The sequence below is a fragment of the Strix uralensis genome, chromosome 6, assembly GCF_047716275.1.
Source record: "Strix uralensis isolate ZFMK-TIS-50842 chromosome 6, bStrUra1, whole genome shotgun sequence".
NCBI classification, from domain to species: Eukaryota; Metazoa; Chordata; class Aves; order Strigiformes; family Strigidae; genus Strix; species Strix uralensis.
This window is the reverse complement of record NC_133977.1, coordinates 10,429,450-10,449,074: the sequence shown is the minus strand read 5'-3', so window position 1 is coordinate 10,449,074 and position 19,625 is coordinate 10,429,450. Positions and strand designations below refer to the sequence as shown.

General features: G+C 39.9%; 1 protein-coding gene across 1 annotated transcript in view; it reads left to right on the top strand.

Moving 5' to 3' along the window:
• The first annotated feature begins 9,003 nt into the window (after window positions 1-9,003).
• Window positions 9,004-19,625, top strand: part of COL5A2 (collagen type V alpha 2 chain) — a 113,060-nt gene continuing 102,438 nt past the window's right edge. The window contains exon 1 of the mRNA XM_074872682.1: window positions 9,004-9,255. Coding sequence (XP_074728783.1) covers window positions 9,153-9,255 — 103 coding nt within the window. The 5' untranslated portion in view covers window positions 9,004-9,152. The remainder of the gene's footprint in view (window positions 9,256-19,625) is intronic.

The following is a 19,625-nucleotide window of genomic DNA, read 5'->3' as shown; positions in this document are numbered from 1 at the left end:
TTCAGCCCATTAACCAGATGAAAATCCACTTGCTGACGGGCCACACCTTTGAAAATAAGCCTACCTCATGAAGAGTTCTGAAACAAAATTTTTAAAAAGGCTCAGTTAACATGTTTTTTCACAGCAAAAATTAAATGTAAACTTGATGGATTGTTTCTGAGTAAACCATGTTTTCAATTAGCACTTAATCTTTAAAGGCAGTGGGAAATGTGCTCCACAGATGTATTCAAACCATAGTGCAATAAAGCTCATAAAAGCTATAAAATATTGGAAAGAAAGCAGCATGGAAAGGAAATGGAAAAGTAAAGGAGGCAGAATGAACCTTTCCTTAATAAATCTGTTTTGCATTCTGTATTTGAATCTAGCATCAGTAACCAGGCAACTGTACTGATATTTATCTAATGTTGTCCTGGGCTTATAGTTCTAATAGTGACACCAACACCCACAGTGCTAGAGTTATAGCTCTCTTAGACAAAATTTTTCTTGTTTTAGCTTTGTGTGAGTGTGATGCATTAATTCAAGTCTTATATCCTTGACTTACACAAATGCTGACTCCTTGATTCTTTTTCTCTATTACTTCCTTCTGCTGTTGCTCTTCCCCTTTCTTCTATTAATCATCCATAATTTGGTCAATGTTGACACAGTTTTTTTCCTTGCTGCTTCCAAGAAAGAGAAGTGGAATGTTGATGTCAACATGGGAAATTCTAAAAATATGAAAAGTTTGCCTTTTTCATGATTTTTTAAAAAATGCTTTCAAATTGGCTTTTATTCATTCCCTGCTTTTCCATTTATTTGACCTTATTGTCTGATAGAAGTGGATCCTGTTTTCCAGAAAAGAACTCACTTTTGAGAAGGAATACAGTCAGTATATATATCACGTTTTCTCACTGGAAAGAATCTAAAAAGATCATTCTAGACTATTCCCATCCTTTAAAGCAGGATAATCCCTATCGACATTATTTCTGGCAGGTGTTTATCTAAGTTTTACTTTTAGACCTCTCATGGTGGGGCAAGTGCAAGCTGCCCATCACCATTTGTTGCTCTGGGCTTGTGCAGCTGGTCTGGTGTGCCAAGGGAAGCGCTCCAGGTTCTGCGTGTGTGGAGGGAGACCACACTTCGTGCAAAAGAAATCAGGATGCACATGGAAGAGAAAGGCTTACAAGTAGCTGAAGTAGCTGTGACTTGGCTTGCTAGGGCTGCTGGTATACCAGTGAGGGGGATGTTTACCTTCTTCTATTTATTGGTCTGCTTTTGTTCCTCACCTCAAAAAAATTACATGGTTCTACATTCTTATTCTTTTGAGTGCTCAAGAGGGACAGAGTGGTAGAGTAAAAGATGACCAGGGACACCAAGGTGGTATGAATGTGTGCTTGTGCTGAGGGTTTGAACCATAGTTTATTTTAGAAACAACAAATTGGATGGAACTGCTGCTGCTATTAGCACTTGTCAGAAGGGTGTCATGCTCAATGCTCCAAGTAGGGATGCCTGTTTATGTATTAACGTTCTTAGTTAATCAAACACTATGATGACAAGATTGTTAGAAAGGTGTAGGAACGTCCATCCTGACAGAAGACATGAATTGAGTAGCTGAACTATTGGTGCTAACTTTAACAGGGCTAATGTTTCACCACAGTGTCTACTGCTTTGATGTGGTGTTGAGGATACCTGCCCCAAAATTATTAGATGTTTCTTCTTTCTTGTTCTATTATATTAATTAAGATAATAAATAATGTATTTAAGAAGATTACCTTGTAAAAAGCTGAGCAGTTCCAGTAAGATGCTATGAGCAAGCAAGTTCCTTCTGTCAATGGAGCTGAACCCTTTCACAGTTCTAGAGGGTAAGTAAAAACAAATGCTCTTTGACTATCCAGGACAAAACCAGTATGAACAAAATGGAGATTTTCTGGCAAATGTAAATTTAGTGTATGACATTATATCAAACATTCACTACACATCTGCTGAGGTTTTTTTTTTTTTACCTGGGTAACAATATCCTGTGTAAATGGATCCCTTCAGTCCTACTTTATAGTGTGTGTAAAGTCACAGACACTTTGTCTCACATGGATGTAGTAATGAATATGGGTTGGGGGAGGGGGGGTGTGTGGAATATTCTTTAGTTCAGTGGCCATTTCCCTCAGTGTTTCCCTCCTGAGAGGGGAAATTCTCCTTGGACCCGTCTCCACTTTTGGCTTGCACAGTGCCTTTTCTGCTCCAGATACTCCCTTCTGCAGACCACCCAGCCTGGTTCCCCCATAGCGCTCTGGCAGCCAGCAGCCTGAGGCCGAGAGCAACTGCTGAAAAAGTTGGATGTTTAAGCTAACAGACAAATTCCAGTACATTTGGTTACCTTGGGGTTCATCTTATTTAGCAACTTAATCTGTAGAGCTTGAGTGGTAACTCGTTTTCCTTGGAACATTATATATATCTTTCCCTCTAAGATCAATTTTAACGTACATTTACTGTGAGTAGCCTGTTGATTCTAAAGTCCCTCCTGGAGTGCTGCTGCTGCTTTAGCCGTTCTTAATTCAAATCTGTAGGCCAACTCTGTAAACTGGCACATAGTGTGTACAGGTTTTTTTCAGCATTTTTATTTTGCCAGGAAATAAGATGTAACTTGGGAGCAATGTGCTATGTAAGACTGCATCCTGAACTTCTTACTCTTGTTATGATTGGTAAGAATTTTGCTATAGACTTAAATGCTCTATTCCCCAGGCCTGTCTCAAGTAAATGACTGTCAGCTTTGGGTATTCCACAGAATTAACTATAAGGCTGAAGATCAATGCCTTTTAAAAAAAAAAAAAGTGTGATGATAGGGAAAAGAAAGCAGTTGGCCAGTGTTGGATAAAATAAATATGTAAGATTTTAATCATTCTCTTAGTTAACATAATTTAAACTCTAAATGACAGATACAGTATTTTGTTTCTTAAAGACTTGATATGTTATACTAGGACATGATGACAAGCTACTAAAGGGCTCATGTTGTGCTTGGGGCTGCACGGAGCATATTAAAGCACAGTTCAGCGGTCTGATATCTGTGACAGTAAAATGAAATAGTTCTACATAGTCTTAGACACAGATTTTAAAATAAAGGAATGCCAGTAAAGTGAGCATGAAACAAACACTGTATATTCTTTTAAAACTGTGGATAAAGCTTTGAGGTGGTGATTAAGTAACCCCGAGCCTCAACATATCTTATAACAAGCCTATTCCTAAAAGAGATGACAGTTGAAAATGAACTTTCAGCCAAATTCCCTGTTTACAGTCCAATTGGTTTCACTGATTCGCTGGGTCAGAAAAATGATTGGAGATGTGAATATGCTTGTTGCATAGGACTTTAACTATACTTTTGAATGGACCTTCAGTCAATGAAGAAGTACAAAGTAAATTATCTTAGGGTCCCAAGGTAAATGAATTTCATATTTTTTTAAAAAAAGTGGAGGCCTATCATCAGTTGGGGCCTATTTGAATTACAGATTAGCATTTGCTGTTGCTATTTAAGAGGGTACCTTGCTGTGACCCTTTTATGTTTTAACTTAATCAGTTTAAGTTCTTAGGCAGACAAAAACTAGCTTGACAGTGAATTTGTAATAAACAATGAAACAATGACACTGTTTTTCCTTTTCTAGGTAAATAATAAGTATAATTTACAGAAGGACTTCATGTAAGACTTTCTCTAATTCTTGATTTTTTGCTTAGACTACTGTTGAGTTTAATTTAATTGAGGCATTCTGAAGAAAAGGCTGCCAGTACTAATAACCTTACTGAGTTTATAGTGTTTGGAATTGTCCATATCAAAAGCAGATTCACAGTAACAGATATAATTGAAGACCCCACGTTGGCAGTTTAAAAGCAAAGTTACATCCTACTCCCCCAAGTTAAAACTAACTGAAACATTACAAAGTTTGAATGTGACCAGGAAAGATATATTTCCTCCCTCTTCTCTATAAGGACTTTCATTTATTAAACCTTTCTATCCCAAAGTTGATGGGAAAATTCTCCTGCAAATGGGCAGTAACATTACTGATATAGCATTGTTTAAATTTCTAGCTCATACTAGTGCTTTGGTGGATTTCTTAGCAGGAAGATTAGGATTTTGAGGTGATGCAGTTGGGAATGTAGTCCATTTAAAGATCCAATTTAAAAGTAGTATCACGTTCCTCTCTTTATATTCTTGCCAATTTCTGTAGTTTCCTATTACATTTTCTTGTTTTAAATAATGGAATTTTCTGTCCTTATGTGAAAAACCCCTGTATAAAACAAGAAAACTTATTCATTATGCAGTAAAGTTTTTAAAAGTGCAAACTGAACACACTTCAAAGGAAAAGAACTATTTTTCTCTCATATATTCCAGTCGTGTTCATTTTAATGGTTAATTCTAAGAAATAGTCAAGACATTTTATGTTGACTATATTCTTGTGAGTTAAAAATGCGGTTTGTCACTTTGCCTTTTTTTTTTTTTTTTTTAAGCTAAACATGTGATTGAAGAACTTATACAAGGTGGAAATTTCAAACAGCACTTACCACAGATTTAACTGCCTTCATAAAATTTGATAGCAACTCTCAGATTGACTTTGGTGAAACTGCACTACTTTTGAACATTTTGCTCGTTTTTAAACTTTTATACATTTAAGTACAGCTTCTTATACACTTCCATGATTCCACTGATTTCCTATTACTGCTAAAAGACTGGTCCAGCATCTTATTAGTAGCAGATAGCTTGGTCATATATATGAAGGTATTTTTTTGTCAGTTTGGTATGAATTAATTTAAAACTGCTGTCCCACTGTATGTAACAGTGTGAAGGGTCATTAAACTCTATTAAAGAGAGACCCTCATGGATATTGGAATTTTAAGTACTCATACATATGCATGCTCTGAAGCATCCTAAGCTAATAATAGTTTGTTTTTTCTGGCCTGACTTGGAGATTTTTGAAAGGTGTAAGCCTGTGAATTACCTTTTAATATACTTCTGAGTCCTCACGATTACTTAATAGTATTCCCTAGCTTCATTTGTCACTGAAAATGCTCTTTGAATTTTGAATGACTTTGAACATCAAATATGATTTTTAGGTCAGATACCATACAGTCCCTGCTTATTGGCTAAAATATAGGAATGGATATCAATAGACTGCATATTAGGGAGTATTTAGTTATATTTTTTTTGAGTACTGGATCTTGACATTTCTAGGATTGTCCTAGCTTTGGGGACAGCTGTTGTTTCATGCAGACTTTTTAGAGCCTATCATAAAGAAGCACGCACTGCTTTTTTGTGAAGATTTTGCTCTTGTTTTGTTGTTTCCTTTCAGTTGATATAAAGATCCTTCAATCTTAAAAGCACCTGGTTGCTCTAGTGTGAAGCATGAAGCATCAGAAAGTGGTCTTTTAATCATGTCATATCACTTTTTCATCTCGTGGGAGTCAGAAATCAGCCACAAATTGGTAGCTGAGATGGTTCCAATTTCAAAGAATCTTCTGCTAGTAGAAAGAGACTGTTTTTGTGTCCTGTGTTTCCAGATCTATTGCTCTGCTGGGATGGACTAGAGAAAGAGGGGAGAGTATTCAGTCCTACCACTCCTGCAGTGGCTCTGTCTACTAAATTTGGGTTCGTTACATACTGTAAGCTTAATGTATAACAATGAGTAGATTGAGGGTGTATTGGAAGGGAACTGGCTCCAGGAGTTGGGGCCCTGGATTCTCCTCCCAAGGAATTTTCATCTTGTATAAGTTTTCCTTGGCACAGAATAGAAATGAGCTCCAAAAAATCTGTATCTGGCTGTACTTCTACTGAATGTATGACCTTAGGCTAGTTTGCTAAATTTCACATTCCTCTGTTCTTACAGAATCCCAAAAATGATGGAAAAAGTGAAAAATGGTTGGAAAGCAGTTGTGCATAAATATACAGCATTATTCTATGCAATGTTGGTTTCTCCCCTATTGAGAAGAGGAGGGGGAGGTGACACTGAGCATACTTGGAATTATTTATCTGCCCACTCTTAATTGCTTAGTCTGTGGTTCTAAGTAATTTCTCTCACTTGTATCTAATGTGATGCTATGAAATAGCTTAGGCCTAGAAGTGAATTTGTTTAAATGAAAAATGATAGACTTATGGCTAGTTACAATGCTTGTAATAAAACTGAAAAACTCTTTAAATGCACATCCGTAGTGAAAGGGAGTATTTATAAGGAGGCATAAGGGGTTTGATTTGCTAAGCAATTTACATCCTTTTATATTCTCTGTTGTTTGTCTATTTTGGTTATGTGGCATAATTTGTTGGTGAGACCAAGATAGAAATAGATTTGAAGGGCAACATTTAGATACTGCTGTAGGAATCTCTCCAAAGGAGAGACTGCACCTGAAATGGCAGAAAGCAACTTTGAAAATCTCTCGGACTCCTCAGAAAAAAGTTCCATTGGAAATAGTAAAAGAGGTCCTTCTGTTTTTTGTTTTTTTGTTTTTGGTTTGTTTTTTTTTTTTTTTTTTGGTTGTTGTTTGTTTGTTTTGTTTTTTTTTTTTTTAATGAGCTATCTGGGTTAAAGAAATGTCACCATAAGTCAAATCTGTTCATATTCTGGTGTTTTCCTCAGAGGCTGTAAGAGATAATGACACTAAGGCTCATTCTTGCTGTGAATACACTAGGAATTTACCAACCTGTTGCAGACTTAAGACTTGGGGAAATAAGTGTGAGAACTTATCTAATTTTGAGGACAAAGTTAGCGACTATAAAGGCAAGTTTTACCACTGTGTGGCCATTTCTGTGATTCTGTGATAGACTCTGAATTACCTGTGGTTTCATTGTAGCTTTCCCCAGGCTGCATGGAGCACTTTCAGCTGTGACTTCTTTGAGCAGTTGTCAGCTTTATTATATGAAATTTCACATAAATCTTCTCCATTTAGTAGCATATAGTTCAGAAACACCTACATGTCTGTTGTAATGGTTTTTCATTAACAAGCACAGAAGACTTTTCAAAACACTGTCCATATTCTCAGTCTTTCTCTTAAATTATTAATATTTCTGTACTTAATACTGTAAATGACAGGTTATCCCCAACTGTGGGAAACCTTGTGTTGTGTGTTTTTTAAAATGTGTTATTTTCCTTTTCTAATGTATATAGTGATTTTGCATTGTGTAACATCGTGTGATGATTTGGCAATGGCAGAGTGCTGGGTTACGGCTGTAAGCTTTCTTGTTTGCTGCTCTCCCATAACTAATGTGCGTATAGAACAGTGCAAATGGCAAAGGTCAGATCTGGTTCTAAACTAGATATATAATCTAAAGCACCTGATGTTTCTAGCCAGCATCCACGTAACATCAGCTTTCCAAGGGAGATTTCCTGGAATTCTGCTGAAGTAGGACATATGAAATATATGACTTTTGAGACCAGCAGACCAGTGCAAGTACTCACGAACCTGTCAAAACAGAATTTCACCTACAACTGGGTGGGTTAACAAATGTTAACGTTTTGGTTTTCCAGTTCTGAGTTTCTCAGCTGACACCAATGATTATGACTGCTTTTCAGAATAAAATTGCAGTGGCTTTCACAGCTTCAATATAACTGTTCTTTCTCATAGCTACCACTCTTGAGTGACAGGGACTGTGGGATATTATGCTCCTGCAGTGAAACCCTGTATGGGTTTAAGACTGCTGTGTCAAGACTGCTTGGTGCAAGAGAGCAGGGAATTTTGATTTTGTTCTCTTTCAGCATATTTTACGTTAATCGCTGGGTTTGCTACTAGAGTAGGTATGATGTAGCACTGCAGTGCTATACTATTTTCTGGATTACCTTTCCTCTTCAGGGCAGGCTGCTCTTTTGAAGAGACAGAAGAGGACTTCACAGGCTTTAGGATGCTTCATCACTGAGAAGTGCTAAATCATGCCGTGATAACCTGAGTGGGCTAGTGTTGCCAACCTGCACAAATCCGGGTGAAGAGGTTTACTTCTCACAGCATCCACTTCAAATGGTATTGTTCTCAAGCTGAAATGGCAAGATAGAAAACCTTCCAAGAGATGAATCTGTGTTTCCCTGCAGCAGGTATAGGCAACCCCATTCTTAGCAAATGATTAGATTAGTGATGGAGCTCCACAGACTGCAAACACTGTGGGAAGAAAAAAAATCTAGCATCCTACTCCCAGTTACAAGTGATCCACAAAAGAGAGATTTACTTAGTGTCCATGCTAGAATGCTAATTAAGGTGCATTGTTAAGGGCTAAATACTAGGCTGGGACTTAGGTAGATTTCCAGTTGTCAGGGAATAGAGGTGGAGAGCTTGGGAGAAAAGCAAGTAATTGGACAGTTTGGATTGTCATTCTGGTGTGAGAAGCGTAGAGCATCTTCCAGAGATTTGTGATAGTCTTCCCAACTGGTAGGGCAGTAAATACAGAGCACACTAAGCATTTGAGGAAAGATTTCTCAGAAAAGAATTCATTTGCGAAAGATTATTCCCTTTTGGGCGGAAAGGCAGTTATTTACAGGTTCCTGAAACAAGCTGCCTTGGTAGCTCTGTGGCCCCTCTCAAGGGACTGGAGTTGTGTTTGATAACGCAGCCACAGCAAGGCAGGGGACAGTTACCAGGGAAGAGGAGGAAATCCTCTTCTCAGCAAGCTGGAAGGGATCAAGTTCCTAATAAGGGAATCGGCCCCAAAGGGGGCTACACCCTCCATTCCCAGGAAGTGTGGGCTGGGTGTGCGAAAAGCAGCGCTTTCTCTTCCTGACAGCTTCTCACGGAACTACGCTTTGCTTGCTTAATAAATGGTCCTCACGCAGCACATGCACTGCACAGCAGCAGGAAAATATCCTGCAAGTGTGCTCGTAAAGAGAAAAGTTCAAGGAAGAGTGAAGCCAGCTCTGATTCGGTTATTTACCATCAATCAGACTGTTGCTTGGCAGGGAGTGGATGATTAGGAGCCTGAACGAGCTGAAAAGGGGCAGGAAGAGAAGTGGAGGCAGCATTCTTCCTATTTAAAGCTGCATCCCCTGAAAGGAGTGTTTGCAGACTGCGCTGGAGCTGGTGCTGAAAAAAAGGGCTCGCAGACTTTTGTCCTGGAACTGATGCTGAAAGGCAGAGAGACTCCCCAGCTGGCTTCATGGTGCTAAAATAACCTTGCGTTTCTGCACTTTTTGCTGCCCAGAAGGATACATGCCTAATATCTAGGCATGATGGCAATCTGGGTACAAACGAGAACTTTTTTCATCCTTGCTGCTTTATTAGGGCGATTTGTAACCATAAAAGCACAAGAAGAGGAAGAATATGATGGTGGTGAGTTTCTCTCTCTCTCCCACTAAAAAAAATACAGCAATCCCCCACTCTTTATACCCTCTGGGGTACAAGAGTAACGAGACTTTTGCATTTATATACAGCGAAGGGGCAGCGAGGTTTGCGCTCGGGCGTCTGAGCAGAGGCGAGAGGGAAGCTCTCTGGAAGCCGGGCTTGGGCTTTGCGGGGTCGCTGCGGGTGCGGAGCGGGAGGCACGACCCAAGGCCAAGAGCAGCCGGGGAGCGCTGGGCTGAGCCCTGGGCCGGGCTGGGGGGCGAGCGGCCGGGCTGGGGGGCGAGCGGCCGGGCTGCCAGCCGAGCGGGAGAAGTAAACACTGAAGCCTTGCAGGGCGGAGTCGTCTACATCTGCTTTCCCACATTCTTTGTTTTAGAGAAGTACAGAAACGTGGATTTCCCCTCTATCCTTTTCTTTCTCTCCTCTTCTCCATCTGCCCCCCCCCCGCTGCCACCCAGCCGCTCGCTGCTGGAGCCCGGGGGCAGGCGGTGGTGGTCCCCTCCCGGCCCCGGCGCTGGCTTCGCGGGGCAGCGGCCCTTGGTAGCCAGCCCGGTGGGCTGGCGAGCTGCCTACCTGGCCCGCGTAACCTGATCTTGCTTCGGCTGCTTTATATTCGTTTTTACTTAATATAATTTCGATGCCTGAGAGAGCGAGGCCGGCGGTGGGAGGACGCGCGGTGCCTGTCGCCTCCCTCGCTCGGGGGATGCGGGGCTCGGGGGGGGTCGGTTTCCTGGAATGGGGGAGCGCTGGTTGTGGGGCAGCCGGGAGCCCTTGTACCGAACAGACTTCCTAGGCTTCTTGCCTGTAACCCTGGCTTTTCAAATAGCGCCCAACAAAGGGACTAGTACGTTACCCTACAATACCGTTTGCAATTATTTTATCACTCATTTTCAAGAGTTTAATTTTTCTTGTAATTGAACTTCTCTGCTAATACGCTGCGTTGCACAAGTGAGGAGGAGTCAAAGCCTGATGAATAAAACAGTGCAATAATTCCGAAACTTTTGTTCTACGAAGCAAAATGAGACTGTCCTGACTACGCACAGCTGTGTGAGAAGTCCCATAGAGGGGGCACTTCATATAATCTTGGGAGTATAATTCATGGATTTGCCATAAAGGGAGGCATATATTATCCATTTTTCAGTTACACGTAATAGCAAAGAAAACAGTTGTGAAAACATTGACTTCATTTTTTGGTATCCATTTAGTAAAAATGATAGCTTTTTTTGCTGTTAAAAAAAAGGCAAATTTTATGTGAGATTTCTGTGGAGTTATTAAGTGTCATTCACTAGTTTGTTGCTATTATGGAAATTATGGGATGAGCCAGTAATGTAGCAACACCTGGGATGTACTTCCTATATGCTGATGGCTGAGGAAACTGAGAGGTACGTGGTAAGTAAGAGAGCAAAATCCATTGTAATAAATTAGTGACATCTGTTTGCACTTACTGACTTACTCATCTTCCTGTTTGAAAATGTAATAGCTTCTGCCTACCATACATACAAGGAGGCTCCTTCTCCAATGTTTATCATATTAGAAAAACCCTCAAAGCTATTTGAGTGTGTTGTAAGGGATGGGGCACAGTGAGGAAGAAAGGGGGGTACATCCTGCAGATTGATCTGGTTTAATTGCATAAACAAGGGGTTTCAGGTTTTATTTAGTTCCTGATTGAAGCCCACAAATGCTGCAGAATGGGCAGGGTTTTACCCTTGGTTTATCTGGGTTTTAGTACTTGTGCAGAGGTCTAACATCAGTGTACATTGTATTGTACTGCTGGTGATTTTGTCTATACAGCTGTTTCGCTTCTCCCCATTCAGTTGGTCATATGTGTCATTTGAATATAGGTGCTATAGTAAACAAATATTGGAGGTATCTGGGGAAGTAAAGGAAGGTGCTTCAGGAAGCTTAGATTAGAAAAAACTACCAGACTTTCAGAAAGTATGTGAAATGGTGTTTTACCAGTCATTTTTTCAGGCCAGTCCTAGAAAAAATGAGAAGGATTAAATACAGGTTGTCAACCTCAACCACAGTGGAAGAAAGAAATAGCTTTTGCAGAATTATGTTACAGACTTTATCATGATAAGGGTGAGTGATATTGATAGCTAAGTTGAATAGAATAAAGCAGGTAAAATGGCTTAAAAATTAATGAAAGATCTGTAATACTTCTTCAAACATACTGCTTAACATATTTTTTTTTTTTTTGGCACTTAACCACTGCTGTGCTTTTAAGTGATACCAGTTTCTGTATTCATTTTTTTCTTTTGGAACCTTTGCAGATTGATTTGTTTTGCTCAAAAACACTTGGCTGGTAGTGTTATATAGTATACACACTTAAAATGCACATAAAAACATGGAAAACAGATACTTTCAATCTTACAAAACAAAATTGGTCATCCTGAGAACAGCTGTTTTAAATGTCCCTATTAAAAAGTTATTTAGGAATAAAGTCAGGACTGCAAAATCCTGGTGAGACTGAAAGGTCCTGGTTTTAATTTCTGTGTAGGTGTCCAGATGAGTTCAGAAATGCAGGCCAAAAAGTGCCCAGGAGATGACTGAAATTACATGCTGTTTAAGCACTGCATGCTTGGAAGCCCCAAAATTTTGGTGTAGGGATTTCCACACTGTATTATCTTTCCTCTTTCCTTAGGACTCAGGATAGAAGAAACTACTAGCAGAAGCAGTGTATGCTTCTGGGATCCTTTCCCATCCACTTGTGAGTGTAAATGTGATTGCTTTATTCAAGGAAGTTATTTAAGAAAAGTAGAAACACACCTTCAGTGGAAGACTTCCCAGTCAACTTGAACCAGAGCTGAAATTGTGGGAATCATCTCCTTCAAGAGGATTTGTTTGCGCAAATTCCACGTGGACATGGCAGTGATGGTCTTTTGCCACCATCTCCCATATTTCTCACTGCAATCCTCTGTCTTTAGGTTCTCATCAGTTTCTGCAACACACCCTTGTCTGTGAATTTTGTGGCAATTTATCCTTCCCCATCCCACTCTTGTGGTGTCAGCCCTAGTTCAGCTGAGATCAGCGTGAGCCCTGGTATTAATTTAAATCTAATTTGCCTTGTCTGACAGTGTGAGCAAACAAACCCAATTTGAATTCATGATCCTCTTTTGAGTTTTCAAGGTCTTACACTTTGTCTGGAAACCATGTAAAGGAGAAAGGAGAATGGACTGGCCTTAATGGAGACAGGAACAAATCAGCTGTTTGGGGGCTATTAAATATGTCCGTTATCCCCTCACTGATACTAGAGGCATTATCTTTAGAGAGAAAAGAGGTTAATATGTTGCACAATCTCCTCACTGGGGCAAGTGTTGGGAATGTGATGGCAAGGGAAAGTCCATTGTAGCTATGAGGAGGTAGAAGAATTATTAAGCATTCATGCCAGATGGTTTTAATGGGTCATTCATCTTTGTAAAGAGTCCTCAAAGCTCCTAAAGAGCATATGAAGGGGCAAAAAAAAAAAAAAGCCTTGCTAATTCTCACAATTCTAGCAAGGATATTATGATATTTAGGATCACAGAATCATTTAGGTTGGAAAAGACCTTTAAGATCATTGAGTCCAACTGTTAACCTAGCACTGCCAAGTCTACCACTAAACCATGTCCCTAAGCACCACATCTACATGTCTTTTAAATACCTCCAGGGATGGCGACAGCCACTTCCCTGGGCAGCCTGTTCCAGTGCTTGACAACCCTCTTGGTGAAGAAATTTTTCCTGATATCCAATCTAAACTTTCCCAGTTCAACTTGAGACCATGTCCTCTTGTCCTATCACTTGTCACTTGGGAGAAGAGATCAACACCCACCTCACTATAGCCTCCTTTCAGGTACTTGTAGAGAGTGATAAGGTCTCCCCTGAGCCTCCTTTTCTCCAGGGTAAACAACTCCAGTTCCTTCAGCCGCTCCTCACAGGACTTGTGCTCCAGACATTTCACCAGCCTCGTTGCCCTTCTGGATGTGCTCCAGCACCTCAGTGTCTTTCCTGTAGTGAGGGGCTCGAAACTGAACACAGTATTTGAGGTGCAGCTTCACCAGTGCTGAGTACAGGGGGACAATCACTTCCCTAGTCCTACTGGCCACGCTATTTCTGACACAAGCCAGGATGTTGTTGACCTTGGCCACCTGGGCACACTGCTGGCTTATACTCAACCAGCTGTCAACCAACACCCCCAGGTCCTTTTCCGCCAGGTAGCTTTCCAGCTGCTCTTTCCAGAGCCTGTAGCATTGTGTGGGGTGGTTGTGACCCAAGTGGAGGACCCGGCACTGAGCCTTGTTGAACCTTGTACAGTTGGCCTCAGGCTGTTGATCCAGCCTGTCCAGATCCCTCTGCAGAGCCTTCCTACCCTCAAGTGGATCAACACTCCTGCACGACTTGGTGTCATCTGCAGACTTACTCAGGGCGCACTCGATCCCCTTGTCCAGAGCCCTGGGGAACACCACTTGTGACTGTCTGCCAACTGGATTTAACTCCATTCAGCACCACTTTGAGCCTGGCCATCCAGCCAGTTTTTTACCCAGCGAAGAATACACCCATCCAAGCCATGAGCAGCCAGTTCCTCCCTGTGAATGCTGTGGGAAACAGCGTCAAAGGCTTTGCTAAAGTCTAGGTAGACAACATCCACAGCCTTTCCCTCATCCACTAAGCGAATCACCTTGACGTAGAAGGAGATCAGGTTAGTCAAGCAGGAGCTGCCTTTCATAAACCCATGCTCGCTGGGCCTGATCACCTGTTTGTCCTGTATTTGATTCTTTTTCCCCAAAGTTCCAGATCCCAAGGTCATTCACTTATATGTGTACCTCTACTTAGGGAAAAAGCGTGCATCTATGTGTGCACGTGCCTAGGTATCTATGTTTGTGGGTCTAATCATAGCAAATAACTTGAAAATAGAAGTGATTATAGCTCTAAACAAGCAGAAAATGAGAATCCATTATTTAGAAAAAAAAGAAGTCACAGTTCTTTGGGGACTGACTCATGACTTCTGAATATTTGTGGTTGGCTTCCCTGCCTATAAAAGTGTGGGAAGGAGACTCTGCACAGAAATTTCCACAGGAAGAGTCTTCAAGAAGATTCCTCGTGCTCAGAAGCAAACTTTTACTCAGAATTATGGAACACATAAAATTGAGGGTCAGGTTAAGCTATCCCCATTAGCTTGTTCTTTTTAGAAAATACTTTGTGATTGAAGAATAATTGTGTGTTGTGGTTGTTAGTGCTGGCATTTTTTTTGCCACAATATTTACAAATATAGATTATTGCCATAGAAACTAAATGGTCACTTCATGCTCTCATTCACATTTTGGCATGCTCACACTTCATTTCTTTGTAAAGTCCTTTCATCTTTGCAATTTGTTTCAATATGATAACATTCTGTTGGGTTGATTTGTTCATGTAAGACATTGCAGGATTGGTCCCGTTTAACAGTAATGTATATTAACATAAAAATAAGCCTTTTTTAATTTCTTAACTCTTTAACAGTTTTCAGAGAAAATAGATGTCCACCAAACCTCTCAATTTATTATAAATTTAGCTAGGAAACCCTGCATAGGAACAGCACTTGGTGTTTAAGTACTATTTACTATTTCTGTCTGGGTTAACTGGAAGTTATACGATTTTTCTGTGGTTAGAACTAGAATGGGTCAACTCACCACGTTACTTGTTTTTTTGTGTTTTGTGAGAAAAGAAACACAGATTCTTGTGTACGTGTGGGGAAGCAGAAACTCTGAAGGCAGACCTTCATGCAACACTGATCCTTTAAAAAAACTGAGCAGATGTTCATGGCCTGTGTACAACTATTTTTCCATATACAGAAAAAGGCAACGAACTCAGTGCCAAAAAATAATAGAGAAATAATAAAAAATAGTCGAAATTCCAGCTGGAGGCATGTGATCTATCCTTATATGTACACTGATTGTTCTACCCATGTTTGTCTTTGTGACCCAGCACATTTTTGTGTGTAAAGTCCTGATGATATAAATTTTTTTCTCAGAAATCCTTCTTAGAAAGAATAAAGTGCTAATCCAGTGGATTCTCAGTTGGGCCAGGGAAGAGAGACTGGGCTTGCACTTATTTTATAGGCAAAGGAACCTATTAATCTAATGTACAGGGCAAAACCAAGTATCATTTAGCGTAAAATGATTAAATTAATCATATTAACTTGGAATTTCAGTTTTTGACAAAGGCTTCTTGGAGTTTGAACATCCAGAGCACGAGCAAAGTTTGTTGCACTCGCTGCCTGAAATCTCAAAGTGCAACAGACCCACTTTGTTAAACTGCCCTTCAAAAGCTCTGGTGAGGCTATCATGCAGAAGGTGAGGTGTAATTTAAACTGGAATGTCTTATGCATTAATTCAAAGCATAATGTGAAGGGAGTGAGGAAAATGTGTTTCTTTCAGTAGTATAAAATAAGTGTTCTTCCAATATTTAAGGAATCAGGTACTTTCAAGGCGAAGAAAGATGGCTTGTAAATCACCTAACACTTTGAGGATGAAAGGTACTTCAGAGGTCACATCGTGTACTGTTTACATCTTTAATGTAATCAATACGTTATGTGTGTACAAATTATACCTTTTCTCCACAGTTTTTGTCACAGATTATGTTCTATAATGTATGCTTTTCCTGATTTAAATTCTGAGGAATTTGAACTTAGTGCTGTTGCTGAACTACTGGAGAGGATAAAACAGTGATACTGTCTATAGGAAGTGGCACAATTTGTATAAATTCTTGTTTTAAACAGTGATACTGTCTATAGGAAGTGGCACAATTTGTATAAATTCTTGTTTTAAACAGTGATACTGTCTAGAGGAAGTGGCATAATTTGTTTGTATAAATTCTTGTTTTATAGGTTGATTTATGGTTATAAGAACCACAGCATGTAGGAAGCTTTGGATGCTCATAAGCCCTTGGTGCTGTGGTAATTAAAATATCCAAACTGTTACTTACAATTATCTTTTGCGAGTAAGCAACATACATTTTTCATAGCCTGCTGTGCTGTCTTTTATTCTTGTAGTAAGAAACAATTCCATTATTCTACTATCCCACCCATGTTTGCTGCAGAAAGGTCATGTGTTATATAAGCATGAAGACTTAAGAGTGATTGTCAGAGGGCCAGTGGTAGGATACTCTCTGCACAGGGAACCTCTATTCAGCCAGACCCTGGGGATTCCGCTTTTATTAGCTGCTGAAGATAGGTCTTGTCTTTGGAGAGCTGGTCTACGGTTGTTCTTTGACTATGCTGCTGCCAGCTGAAACTTGATTGGAGTTTTGGAGAATTTGTATTTTTCTGCAGCTTTGTGTAAATAGTACAGTAGGGAGAATGATATAATGGAGTTGTTTTTATACTGAAAAACTTCCATGGTGTTTTGTGTCTTCACTAGTTTTCATTTATAGCCTTTGGACTATGTAACGGTAGCATGGGAGAACTAAAGAATTAATTTGAATCTCTGTGCCCCTGTTCTTTGGATAATGTGGCTGAATAGAAACACAAGCAGTGACTCTGATACTGCTGGCAGGAATTCAGAGTTTTGGACATGAACTCATTTAGAGTAGGAATAGAAGAGTAAACTGTCTGACTGAAGCCTGTTCCCTGCTGCGCAGTAGATGTCTGCCTGAGAAGGTCCATACAGTATCTTCTCCAAATACTCTTTGGTCATGAAATGCTTGCCAGCATCCTTCAGCAAGCCGACCATCTGAAGTGAAGCATTAAAGACACAATGACAGTGTAGTGCAGGAAGAGATTAAGGGAGGTAAAAGGTGTTATCATGAGTCTGTCCTAGCCCAGTTGCTCCAAGATTAATACTGCGTGTTAAAATGGTAATGAAAATACAGGCTAAAATCCGGGAAGAAACTGTTCCTTATTTAAGAACTGTTAGCTGTACATGGATAGCTGTATTACTACAGGTAACCTCAGAGGTTATGCTGAGGGTTTTGTTTAAAGCAATCATTTCACTTCCAAAAAATATAGAGACCTTAATCACTTTCTAGTCTCCTGTCCTGTGAAATATCCCAGTAGGTCAAGATAAAATATTTAAGGAAAAAATTAAAGCAGAAGCAGTGAACAGAAGCTGCGTTTGCTTGATTGCCCGTTTTCCACTCAACTTTTCAAAAATGTTTTCTTTACAGGGTTCTAACAAATCTTTTGATCTAATGAAAACATGATGTAATGTCACAGTGATTGCTATGCTATGACAATTATTTTTTGTCTTGTTTCCTGTCTATCTTAAAGTGTTTTTTTCCACTCAGCTGCAGTGCCTTAAGTTTTCCAAATTCCTCACATGTTCAGTGATTGGATAACAGCATCCCATGGCGCAGTGTTGAGATAAATAATTGAAATCTTACTGGCAAGAGGAGCTTCCTTTAGACTAGGATGTATGATTAGGTTTATTAGGCACAAGGATGGTTTAGCCAGCGCTATTTTATGGAAATCAAGTTACCCTGGATTATAAACACTCAGTTGACATGAATTATGAATTATAATTATCATTAACAAGTAATATGACCAATAAGCATTTTTTTTTTTTTTTAAATAAAGTATGATCTATCTTTGGGTTTCTCTCTTAACATTAATGATGAGCCTCCTGGTAAGAAAGATACCATTGAGTAGCCAGGTCGTCTTACTCCTCTAAGACTCCTGAAGGTTTCCTGAAATTCCTCTTCCCATCAGAAAATGAGAATATACTTTAATGTCATTTATCTTTGCATGTGTCCCAGTCCCAATGGTAGTAACACTTTGCACAAGAAGTTACGGTCAAAAAAGGGGAGAGCATTCACTGTGGTAGCTGTGACCAGGCCCATAGAAACCTGCCAACTAAATCAACTAAAATGGAGATTAACCACTGAGGGCTCCAGCTAGCAAAGCATGTTGTGGTTCTGGGGTCTTCCTGGCTTAACTTTTTCTAACATCATGGCTGCTGATACTGATCTGGCTGAAGGTGTCTTTAGCTGTCGAGTATTATTTCTATCAAGGAAGGGTAATTTATTATAGTTCTGGAACATTCTGGAAATACATAGTTCTGGAGTTGCCCCACCAATAATTTTAAAAGGCTGTTACTTGATGGCTTTATGCTGTTTTGATGTAAAAGCATGTCACTGCCAGTAAAGCATTTGGTTCACTGTTTTATGAAATCTTGAAGTTAGTATCGGCTTGAACGTTGCTGTTGTGAGTGGCGGGAAAATTAAATGCAGGTACGTGATTAAGAGTAAGGTATCTTTATTGTGGATGAAACCTCAGGGTTTCACAGACAGTCTTCTGTAATCTAGATCAGGAAAGAATCAGGATGTTAATCAAATTCATAGATGATAATGAGGAATGAAATGCTTGCCATCTGTGCAAAAATACGGGTAAGAAATACAAATAAGAGAATTATCTTGGAAAAGTGTAGGCTGGAGTGATGATAACAGAGTTTGTGTTGTGCTCTCTGATCAGAGGGGGCTAAAACTAAGGATGCTCTTATTTGTCACATAGGATTTGGTAAAGAAAAATATAGTTCTCATGATCTGTTAGGCAGAAAAGCATGAGGAAAAGGATGAGAGGCTTTTGTTCATCCTTCAGTAATCAAGTCCAGTGTCAGCCTAAGTGGTAATTTATGGAGAATAAAGATGGTAAAATGGAAATTTAAGGGACCCAGACTTGAATAGGACAGCTGTTCTGAGGACTGAATCTCTTATTCAAGACTTTTGCTGTGTGCACACCTGCCAGACTGAGTCATCCTCAGTGTGTCCAAAGCTCTGAGAAGGAAAGACGAAGGGAAGCAAGAGAGGCAGGAACTTGCAGAGAGGCACTGAGTGTGAGGTGGTACTCGTACCTCTCAAGGAGCCCGTGGTTCTCTGTGGCTGAGGCATTGCTGCCCTACTTCAGGCCATGGAAGAGGGGTGGAGATAGTTTGCATTTTCCACTCCTTCAGAGGTGTAGACAGAAAGTAGTATCTCTTTTCCTCTGTATTAATTTTCCATTGAAGGAGTGGCTTCTTTTATTATAAAAAACCCCAAACCAATGCACCCTAATGCATGCATTGAAAAACTATTAGTTTCTAAAAGAAAAGGTAATCAGCTTCTTAGCTTCATGATGCAGTCAAAGAACCTCCAGTGTTGAAAGTGTATTTTCTTTAATTCATGCAGAACATGCAAGAGCTTTTCACATGCTATATATCAGCCTTCACAGTGCTTCTTTAGGCCTGTGAGGCATTAAAACAATGTTTTTGACAAAGGGCTTACAAGACAGAATTGTTGCATTAGCCATCCTGTATCTTATAAAACTGAACCTTTAAAAAATGCTTGAATTGTCCGAGTAGTGAAGGGGAATGCACATGTCAACAACTTTTGAAGACATAGTTAAGACTTTTATAGACCTAGTATTCAAA